This window comes from Saccopteryx bilineata, chromosome 1, assembly GCF_036850765.1.
Source record: "Saccopteryx bilineata isolate mSacBil1 chromosome 1, mSacBil1_pri_phased_curated, whole genome shotgun sequence".
Classification (NCBI taxonomy): Eukaryota; Metazoa; Chordata; class Mammalia; order Chiroptera; family Emballonuridae; genus Saccopteryx; species Saccopteryx bilineata.
Genome location: NC_089490.1, coordinates 156,478,721 through 156,489,875, shown reverse-complemented (window position 1 = coordinate 156,489,875; position 11,155 = coordinate 156,478,721). Strand labels below are relative to the sequence as shown.

The 11,155-nt window shown below is 54.4% G+C and overlaps 1 protein-coding gene across 1 annotated transcript in view; it reads right to left on the bottom strand.

Annotated features, from left to right (window-relative positions):
• Nucleotides 1–1,852: 1,852 nt before the first annotated feature.
• The window catches only part of BTBD2 (BTB domain containing 2), a 28,613-nt gene continuing 19,310 nt past the window's right edge, over nt 1,853–11,155 (bottom strand). Inside the window, exons 3-9 of the mRNA XM_066276994.1 lie at nt 9,493–9,649; nt 8,420–8,525; nt 7,914–8,111; nt 5,132–5,324; nt 4,343–4,430; nt 3,765–3,911; nt 1,853–2,933 (exon numbers count right to left, since the gene is read on the bottom strand). Of these exons, the coding sequence (XP_066133091.1) occupies nt 2,772–2,933; nt 3,765–3,911; nt 4,343–4,430; nt 5,132–5,324; nt 7,914–8,111; nt 8,420–8,525; nt 9,493–9,649 (1,051 nt within the window). The 3' untranslated portion in view covers nt 1,853–2,771. The remainder of the gene's footprint in view (nt 2,934–3,764; nt 3,912–4,342; nt 4,431–5,131; nt 5,325–7,913; nt 8,112–8,419; nt 8,526–9,492; nt 9,650–11,155) is intronic.

The following is an 11,155-nucleotide window of genomic DNA, read 5'->3' as shown; positions in this document are numbered from 1 at the left end:
AAGCCCAGGGTTTCAAACTGGCAACCTTATCATTCCAGGTTGATACTTTATCCACTGCGCCACCACAGGCCTGGCAGAAACTCAAAATTTAACTGTAATATTACACATAATTTTCCTTTAACAACTTTGTTGCAGTTTTTCTATCCAAAATGTATAGTTGCAACAGGATGAACTTCAGTAGTTAAAAGTGTGATTTCTGGAAACTCGAATGATTGACTTGGCACCGTGAGGAGTGGAGAACAGACTGAGTAGGAGGATAATATTGGGTTGAACTCCATGTTCAATTACATTATTCCCAGTGCTGCTCCTCAATGTGCAGACCCCACAATTTCTCTCAAATTTCACTCCTTCATACTTCTACCATGTGGTCACCATGCATTTTTTTTTAAGTGAGAGGAGGGGAGAGAAACAGACTCCTGCATACACCCCAACTGGGATCCACCTGGCAACCCATCTGAGGCCGACACTTGGACCAACCGAGCTATCCTCAGCAACCAGGGCTAATGCTCAAACCAGTTGAGCCACTGGCTATGAGAGCGGGGAAAGTGATAGAAGGGCCTTGGGGTGGGGGGAGAGAGAGGGGTGAGAAGCAGATGGTCGCTTCTGCTGTGTGCCCTGACTGGGAATTGAACCCGAGACACCCATATGCCTGGCTGATGCTCTACCATTCAGCCAGCCAGCCAGCCAGCCAGGGCCAGCTGTTATCACTTCATGTACATCCTGTGTGGTGTCTTCCCACCCCACCTTTGGGACTCCACTGACAGATGCCATGCCCTTATGTCCCATATCTCCTGTGCTTTGCTGTTTTCATTCTTCTTTTTGTTGTGCTTCACCTTGGACATTTTTCATTGTCGTGTTCTAATTCACTAATTCTGTCTTCTGTTGCTCCTAGCCACTTAGTTCTTCCATCATAGAAACTGCATTTTTTAGTTCCAGGATGTCAAAAGATATTCTGTTGAAATTCTCCATTATTTGGCCTGACGTGTGATGGCACAGTGGATAAAGCGTCGACCTGGAACGCTGAGGTCACTGGTTCGAAACCCTGGATTTGCCCCGTCAAGGCGCATACGGAAATGCTTCCCACTTCTCCTCCCTCCCTCTCTCTCCTCTATCTAAAAATCAATTAAAAAATTCTCCATTATTTCATCTATTTTGTTCATCATTTTCTCTACTGCTTTAAATGCATAAATTTTCTGATGATTCCCGTTTCTGAAGTACATGTGCCAGAAGGCCCCAAGGGGCCTATGACATGTGTCTATTTGTTTTCTATTTTTTCTCCCACTTTTTAGTTCTCAGCATGCCCTGTAATTTTTAAATGGATGCTGAACATTGTCATGCTAGCTAGCAGTGACAGGCAGAGCCTGCCCGGGTCAGGTTATCCATGCCTGCGCAGGTATGCCTTGGACAAAGCTAAGCATTTCTGGTTGCCTGCCTCATGCCAGGTGCAGCTCCCAGGTCCGGAGAGCAGAGTCCATAAGAGCTCTGCACAGCTCACTGCAGCAGCTTCCCTGCTGACACAAAGTGCCAGGAAGCCCCAAGGGGCCCCACCTGGGCTCAGCCCCACAGTATGACCTCCCATGCTGGTGCCCATGGCCATGTTGCCCATCCACCTCAGGGTCCCCTAATACTGTACAGCAGGGGCAAGGCAAGGCCCCAGAGGTTTCATGCAAAGGACAGAAGTCACAGGAAGGGTCCCCAATCACCCCAGAACCCCTATGTACTGTGGATATTTCCAGATGTAGGTGGAGGTTCCAGGTCCCCCTCTTAGAGTGGGAAAAAGAGCCCCAGAGAGGATAGCACCAGTGCTCAGAGCTACAGGGTTCTGCTGGTTCGGAAGGAAGAAACACACAGGTAAGGGCAGGCATTTCTTTTCCTTTATTAAAAAAAATCATTTAGGGTGTGGTGTGAGGAGGGCACACCTTTCATGGCTTTGGGGAGAACAGTTTCCAGAAGGAATCACAGGGGCAGAAATACATGGGGAGGGCCTGGGGGTCAAGGAGAGGGCTGTGCCCTCCAGCACCTCTGGACAGAGCACACACTCAGGCTGGGTAGGGTGGGGAGACAGTATGTACAGGCAGGTAGGTGGGCAGTGCCCTCTGGCCCCTATGGGCCAACGGGGATGGGACCACTGTGGCCAGCCCACAGCATTGCTCCTCCCTGGCAGATGGGCTGAGCCCTGTGCCCTCATCTGCAGGGCTAGGAGGGGTCGGTTCAGAGAGGTTGGGGCAGGGCCTGGTGGTAAAGGCAGCCTGCAGGACCTCCCATGGATCCTATCCCCTGGGACTCGGGCCTACATCCTGGGGGCCAAGATCAAGGTGGCCTGAACATCCCCAGTGAACAGACAAGAATGAAAAGAACAGAGGACCCCAATCAAATGCACTAGAGGCGCCCCACACACCGTCTCCTAGATAAATGGAAATCCAAGATGCATTGCCATGTGCAGTGACACAAACAAGACGATGGCTTCCGTGATCTTACCGTCAGGCAGCTGGTCAGGCAGCCCTGAGCTGCAGGGATGGTGAGCGGGACACCCACACCCAAGGGCCTCTCACCCCCAGTCTTGAGGGATTGTCTCACGGTCCTGTCTGCCCAGCCACCTCTTGGCTCCTGAATAGGCAGCCATATTCGCCACCATGGAGACACCCAGAAACGTGGCCACAGGTGGGCACGGCGTGGGGAGCTTGCCAGGGCTGGCATGGAACGTGGGGCAGTCCACTTGTCTCAGGTGGCCTAGCACTGCCGTCCTCATGGCTGTGTGCCCTCTTGGGGGCCTAGGTGTAGAAGATCACCTCCGGGATCTGGCCGTCCTCCACGGACGTGCCATTGTTGTTCCCAGCCGCGTAGCAAAAGGTGAAGCATGTCTTGGCCCCCGTTGTGGGTGACTCGTGGGTCACCTTGCGCAGGCCTTTGGTGCCGTAGTGGGAGTCTGGGCCCTGTGGGGTTGGGGCCATAGTGCAATCAGGACCCCCACCCCCAGCACTGGGATGCCAACTGGGCAGAGGGCAGCAGAGCCCCACACAGAGGTGTCTGCTGTGGGACCCCAGGGTAGCAGATCCTCCACCCTACAACCGATGACCAGTCCTCTGAGCCCCACACCACTGGAGGTAAATGATGGAGTGGGTCAGGGTTCAAGTCAGAGTCCTGGAGAAGGGTCAGGGATCAGAGCTGGGGTTTAGGTCCTGGATAAGGGTCAGGTTTTAAGGTTGAGGTCAATATGAAAGGTTCTACCAGGCATTCTACACTGGTTAGGGGTCAAAATTAAGGTCAATGTGGGGGCAGGGTTACAGTCCTAGATAGAGTGTAGGGATCAGAGTAAGGGTCAAATATTGGGGTTGGCGTTCTGGACAGGGTTCAAGGATCAGATTTGGGGTCAGATGTCAGGATCTGGGTCCTGGATAGGACGGAATGGGGAAGCAAGATTTTATGCTATTCAGGAGGGCACACAATTTAAAGTTGATGAATTATTTTTGGAATTTTCCACTTAATATTTTTGGACTATGGGTAACTGAAACCACAGATAAGGGGGCACTACTGTACTACCAAACTAGAATTCTATGCCTTTCAAAAATTAAAGACAGAGTAGGGTTCAGGACTCAGTCGGGGTCAGATGTCACGTGCTGAGTGAGGGTGTCAGGGGTCCGGGGTCGAGTTCAGGGGTCAGATTTGGGTTTCTGTATAGTGTTCAGGGATTGGAGTTTACTTCAGGGTCAGGGTTGGGATCAGGATCAAGGTTCTGTGTGGGGTAGGGTCAGGGTCAGGCACACCTTGAGTGTGGCGCAGGCTGTGTAGTTGACGTTGGGCAGCACCTCCACCGGCTCCTTGAACATGACTCGGAAAGTGCTGGCAGAGCCGTCACAGCTGAAGCCTGTGTCATTCTGGCCCAGCACCGTATTGCTGTCTGTGTGGATGATCTGCGAGGGCAGGAGCCAGGCACTGCTCACCTGGGGCCTCCATCCCCCTGCCTCCACCCATGGGACCCCACAGAGGCAGGAGAAGGGGCTGAACTCCACTCCGAGCCCTACAGCACCGAGTCCCACTGTGACCCATAAGGAGGCCATGGAGTTGGAGGCATAAGTCTTCTCAGACTGTAAAACATTCCCTCCATACAGGGTTTGACATGGCACAGTCCCTAGCAGAGGAGAGATGGGGGTATTTGAAGGTGGTACTGGGGATGGGCTGTAGAGGGGCAGGGCAAGGGGAGGAGTCTGGGACATTAGAGGGGCCGGGCCAGATACGACGTGGGGTGGTATCTGGGTGTTGGGCCTGAGCAAGCGTGATACAGGGTGGGGCCTGACCTAGGATGGGACCTAAATCTGGAAGTGAGGTCAGGCTGGATGGGTACCTGAATGTTCACTTGATAATCCGTGGGCCCATGGATGGAGCCATACAGTCCAAAGCCAACCACGAAGATACGCTTGTTGACCGAGAACCTGATGGACAGAGGAACAGGTGCTAACTTCAGGATGACCCTACAACCACGTGAGAATATACAGGCACAGGCGCCCTACAGGGCTTCCACCTGCCATGGTGAGGTCTGGAGACCTCCCTGGTGGGGCTGACTCCTCGCCAGGAAGCCCCTTCCCAGGGCACCCTAGCAGCTGCACTTACTGCCTGCACCTCACTCTGGCAAACCAGCTCCCCCATCCCCAGCACCCTCACTCAGCACCCCATCCCCAGCACCCTCACTCAGCACCCCATCCCCAGCACCCTCACTTAGCACCCCATCTCCAGCACCCTCACAGAGCACCCCATCCCCAGCTCCCTCACTCAGCACCCTCACTCAGCACCCCATCCCCAGCACCCTCAATCAGCACCCCATCCCCAGCGCCCTCACTCAGCACCTTCACTCAGCACCCCATCCCCAGCACCCTCAATCAGCACCCCATCCCCAGCGCCCTCACTCAGCACCCCATCCCCAGCACCCTCACTCAGCACCCCATCCCAGCACCCTCACTCAGCACCCCATCCCAGCACCCTCAACTCAGCACCCCATCCCCAGCACCCTCACTCAGCACCCCATCCCCAGCACCCTCACTCAGCACCCCATCCCCAGCACCCTCACTCAGCACCCCATCCCCAGCACCCTCACTCAGCACCCCATCCCCAGCGCCCCACTCATCCCCTCACTCACCTGATGCGGTCACTTGTGCCACTGTAGCCCCAGCGGCTTTCTACCTGCTGGAAGCGGTTGATGCTGCATTCCTTCCCACGGAGGCAGCAGCGTGGCCGGTCTATGAAGTCCACGCGGGGCTTGGGGTTGACGGTGAAGTGCAAGAAGAGGCTAACAACCTCCCGGTCCACAAGGATGCCCGACTGTGCAGGCCCTGCGGGCACATTGGGCAGTGAGTTGGGCTGAGGTGGGGTGGGGTCTGGCCTCAGGTTGGGAAAGGGCAGGGAAGGGAAGGCAGGGGTGAACCCCCAGCGCAGAGAAGACACTGGAATGCAGGGGCATCTCAAGTGCATAGCATCTCTCAGAAGTGATGTTGGATCTTCTGCAAAATGTTAGGGGTCCAGGCATCCCCCAAATGGGACTGTTCTGGTGTTTAGGGAGGGGTCCAACACAGACCCTGACACTGATTAGCTGGCTCATTGGGAAAAATGTCCCCTCATGGCCCCAGGTCTCCCTCCCTGCACTGGGACCACCCCTCAGGTCCATCCCTACTTGACAGAGCAGGTGGCACCCTGCCTGTCCACACTAAGTGCTATTAATGGCTGAGGGGTGATTCTCAACTAGAAGCAGCCTGGGGAATTCAGGCCAGGCAGCACTGGCACAGACAGGGAGCTGACAGGACCTGCCTAGGACAGGCCGGGAGCCAGGGAGGGGAGAACCCAGGGACCTGCCTAGGACAGGCCGGGAGCCAGGGAGGGGAGAACCCAGGGACCTGCCTAGGACAGGCCGGGAGCCAGGGAGGGGAGAACCCAGGGACCTGCCTAGGACAGGCCGGGAGCCAGGGAGGGGAGAACCCAGGGACCTGCCTAGGACAGGCCGGGAGCCAGGGAGGGGAGAACCCAGATGGCGACAGTGAAAGACATGTGCAAACAAAGACAGGCGGGAATGGGGTAGAAACCTGGGCCTGGGCGCCTTACACATGCCCTGCCCATTGCTGTTCAGCCTCTAGGACAGAAGGCTTTACAAGAATCACTCATTGATCCTGGCTGGTTAGCTCAGTTGGTCAGAGCATCATCCAGAAACACCAAGGTTGCAGGTTTGATCCCCAGTCAGGGCACACATGGGAAGCGACCAATGAATGCACAGCTAAGTGGAACAACAAATGAATGCTTCTGTTTCTCTCTCTCTCTCTCTCTCTCTCTCTCTCTCCCCCGCCCCTTTGTCTCTCAAAAATCAATCAATAAAAAAAATCCCTCATTTACCAACTTGGACCCCATTTCTGCAGGATGGCCACAGCATCACTCACAACTCCCATAGCCCCACATAACAACAGAGACCTTTACAACAGGGGACAAGGCACATCTATGGATTCAGTGAATAAGGAAGATAAAAAATTGAATGCAGAGTATTGACTATTTTTTTAATATCTGCATAGAAAATGCAGAAAGAAAAATACATCTGACCTCAACCATGATTCATGGAGCTAGGAGGATTAAAACCTACTTTCTTATATATTCCAGTGGAACATAAGCCGGGAATTCTCTAAAATACACAGTGACAAAGGGCTGAGGCCCCAGAGGAAGCACCACAGAGAGACAGGGCCAGAAAGCCCAACGCAAACAGGAGGACACACAGTCCTTCCCTGTGCTTTTAAGCTGGGTGGGGGATTGAGGGGGTAGCAGTTCCAGAAGATAGGCCATTGCACAGGTACCTAAGACACAAGGGGGAAGGGGTGTCTTCTGTCAGCCAGGTAGGCTGGGGGGACCTCGAGGAGAGGGGCTTTGGAGGGGAAAGGTAGTCTGGAGAGGGAGATCCAGCAAGACTCCTGAAGGTGTCTTAAGATAAGACAATCCAATAGGTACACCTCAGGGGACACCAGGCAAGGTATGAAGACATCTATGGTTATTATGACTGAGGGTGCTCCTGGCTTCAAGTGGGTGGGGCCAGGGCTGCTGCTCAACACCCCATAGGTGCCCGGAAGGCCCCATAGAGAGTAACCCTGCCTTAGTGTCCTCAGAACACAGACTCTCTGGGGCATCACCCCAGCACTGATGTAACACTGTGGACCTCCAGAAGAAACACAGGACAGCCAGGAAATCTGATTTGGATCAAAGAGAACACATCTGTAGGGTAAGTTTGTTCCAGCCAGTGCATGGGAGATACACTCAATTATTCATTTGTTGCTATTGCTAAATCAAGTGACCGTAAGCCTAAGCAGGGCCAGCGACATCATGGAGCCAAGAGAGACAGGGTAGCCAATATGCACTGGCCACAGGGCTGCATTACAGAGCCCCATCCAGAACTTTCCAGGTCTGTTTGGCCCCAAGATGTGGGCATCCACATGGGACAGGACGCACAGTCAGGGCCATCCCCACATTCAGCCAGACCCAGGCCTGCACAGGGTCACTATGACCCTGGCCATTTCCCAACCCTTCGCAGGCTTGTCAAGGATACTGAAGCTGGAGCCCAGCCCGCAGGTCGTGAGCCCAAGACGGGGACCTCAGTGGCCAGTACACTCATATATGTGTGTGGACACGGGAGATACAGAGGGAGGAAACACTGAGATGAGGGATGGCTGGATGGCATCTGTGGGTCGCCTGTGTTTACACGTTTGTGCACAGTCCAAGCTTCCCATTGACATGAAGAGTCATCAGCACAGAGGGGCGCACTAGTGGTCCAGGAGGGGTTCTTGGGCCAACACAAGGCTGGTGCAAGACCCAGCAGGATGTGCAACTGAGTCACACACAGGGCTCCCAGGGGTCACACTCCTCCCGAGCGGCCCCCCAGACCCCCTGAGCATTACCTGCAGCAAACTCCTCGATAGTCATCAGTGGGAAGCGGATGAGGGCCAGTGCCTTGCCCAGGACCTTCCGCTTGTTTTCAGGTGTCACCTGCAGCTGCTGACGCTGACATTCAGCCTCGGACCAGCGGACAACGGCACTGAACAGGCGCACTTCGCGGATGCCCAGCGTGTCCCGCTCCAGGACAGCCACCAGCGTGTCTGTGGGGGACAGGGGAGCCAAGTCAGCGTGGATACTGTGGTCTCAGACTGGGGTTTTTGGCACACCACATACTGCCACTGCCTCTGCCTCTGCTGGTGAATGAGGTCTTGCTGGCTCATGGCCATGCTCATCCACCATCTGTCACTGATGGCAGAAGACTGCGGTGGACTAGGCAGAAGCCCTCTGGCTGGCGAGGCCGAAAACAAGGACGACCTAAACCTCTGCAGAAGCAGTATGCCCACCCTACCTTAAGATGGTGGAGCCCAGGACACGAGGTGACCTCCCCGAGGTGCCCCACAGGCTTTACCCAGGTCAATATCCGTGAAGCCCTCTGCAGTGATGGCATCAGCCGTGTTTTTGTCAATGTTCTCCAGGCACAGGCTGGCAAGCTGTGGTTCGTCGAAGAGCCGGGCCTGCGAGGGACAGTCTGTCAACATCCAGCCTGAGACAGGCTCAAAATGGACTCCCGGATTCAAACCCTGTCATAAGTTCTAAGTCTTGGGGCCTGTGTACACGCCTGCACAGTGGCAGCCCCAGGGACCGGGAGATTTTCTCCAAGTTCACTGACTTAGTGAATGAAGAACCCTGCTCCAGGCCAGCACACTTAAAGCTGAGTCGCTAGTGGTTCGGGGTTGCAGCAGACAGGACTGACCCCAGGGAAGTAGGCCCCACCCCCTCTCAGGTAAGCTGGGAGTCCCTGTGGAGAGGGCCACAAAAGATGTCAGGACACAAAAGCACTGTGCCGCAGACCATCGGGATTGCCCTGTCAGGAAAGGGCACACAGGGCAGGGGCCAGGGAGGGAAGAAGATCCTGACTCCTGCCCAGGAAGCTGGGCAGCAGCAAGACCCCTAACCCCTTGGCCCTGTTCTTTGCCCAAGGCCTGGAGAAAACATCCACATGGCCATGTATCTCAGGAGACGGCTGAGAGTGCTCCCCCAACAGTTCTCGCTCTGGCAGTTCCGAGTGGCTCAGTGAGTAGCCAGTCACGGGCCGAGGTCACTCTGAGGTCAGCAAGCAATTTGCAGATCTAACTTGTCTGTGACCCACCAAGGAGAGGGCACCCCAACTCCCACATGTGTACAGGCCTCCTGGTCCCCTACAGCCTCACTACAGCCAGCTGACCTCAGAGTCTGAAAGGGACCTTCTCAAAGAAACATGGACACTGTTCTCCCCATACCTAACCCCCTATAAAAAGGGCAGAGTCAGCGGGAAATCTGCAGCTGAATGAATGTGGGAGCCCTGCCTCCTGACCAGCTGCCAAGGCCACCTAGAGACTCACGGGGCCACCACAGTAGACGGATGAGGGCACACTCCCAGAGTGTCAAAAACTCAGAAATCCTCCCCCCCGCCTGCCGCCGTGCCCCAGCCAAGCCCCACACCTGCGTCAGCAGCATGAAGGCATTGTCCGCCCGTAGGTTCTTCTTAAGGAACTCCACACAGTGGGCCTCTAGTGCAGGCACCGCATACTTCTTGGCGGTGTACAGTGTGGTCATGACTGTCTCAGGCCCAATCTGAACCTCATCCGAGTAGAGAAACCTGGGGTGAGATGTGGGTGGCCATGAGGCAGGACCCTAGGGACTCTGGTGCCATTAGACCCCTAGCAAGACCCTACACCAGCCCCCCATCCCCACTGACCCGGCCCTCAGAGACCTTCCAGAGCTAGCATCTGTTGCCCTCTGGCCTGCAGCCATGACCCATCAAAGGCCATTACCAGTGAAAACAGTAACAAGCTAAACTACCCATGCTCCAACATGGGGAACACGTCTCTATCACAGGCCTGCTCCTTTCTCATGCAGGGGCACCAGGGCTGAAGACCACTACTGGTTTACCAGGGACACAGGACATTTTCACACCTCCTGACTTGACGGCAAAGCTAAATGAAGTCTGGGCAAATCACAGACACTCTTGGGCAGTATGAGCAATCACCATTGGCCCAACTCTAAATGTGAGTCAGAAGTTGGGGGTTGGCTCTGCCCAGTTGGCTCAAAGGTAGAGCATAGGCCCAGTGTGTGGATATCCCGGGTTCAATTCCCGATCAGGGCATACAAGAGAAGCATCCATCTGCGTCTCCATCCTTCCCTCTCTCGCTTCTCCCCCCCCCTTTCCCCTCCTGCAGGCATGGCTCAATTGAAGGAATTGGCCCTGGGTGCTGAGGATGGCTCCATGGCCTCTGCCCCAGGTGTTAAGAAGAGCTCAATTGCTGAGCAATGACCCAGATGGGCAAAGCACACCCCCTAGTGGCCTTGCCAGATGGATCCTGGGTGGGTCACATGTAGGAATCTGTCTCTCTGCGTTTCCCTCCTTTCACTGAAATAAAAAAATAATAAAGAAGTTGGGATCAACAGAAATAATGATGAAGCCATGGAGACATCAGAGTCCTGTCCATGGCAGGTGGGAGTGCAGAATGGAGCCCAAACACAGCCTAGCAGCTGGTGTCCATGGGGTCCCTGGTGTGAACTGCTGTGAACACAGGTGTGCAAATATGTTTGAGTCTCTGCTTTCAATTCTCTTGGGTAAATATCCAGAAGTGGAATTGCTGGGTCATATGCCAACTCTGTGTTTGATTATTTAAGGAACCCTTTGGACTGTTTTCCATAGGGGCTACCTCATTTCACGTCCCCTCCCCAGCCATTCACAAGGGTCCCAATTTTTCCACATCCTTGCCAAATACTGTCATTTAAAAAAAATAATAGCCATCTAGTGAGTGTGAAATGATGTCCACTTGTGGTTTTGTCACCTGTTTTTGTAAATAAAATTTTATTGGTACACAGCCCAATATAGGTAAACCTATAGTTTACCAAATGCCCTGGCTGCTTCTCCAAGAACCAAGGCCCAGATGAATGAGCTGACTAGTGGGCCAAGAAGCATCTCCCATCCAGCCCTGGGCCAGAGGAGCCATCTGAGATGGTGCAGAGAGATAGATACACAAACTTGTTCCTCAGAGTGCTGTTAAGACCAGGAAGATGCTGGGGATGGCCCACAGGACCCATCAATATTAGAGGAATCAGGGGTTATGGGGCATCCACAGATAGGACTAGAACA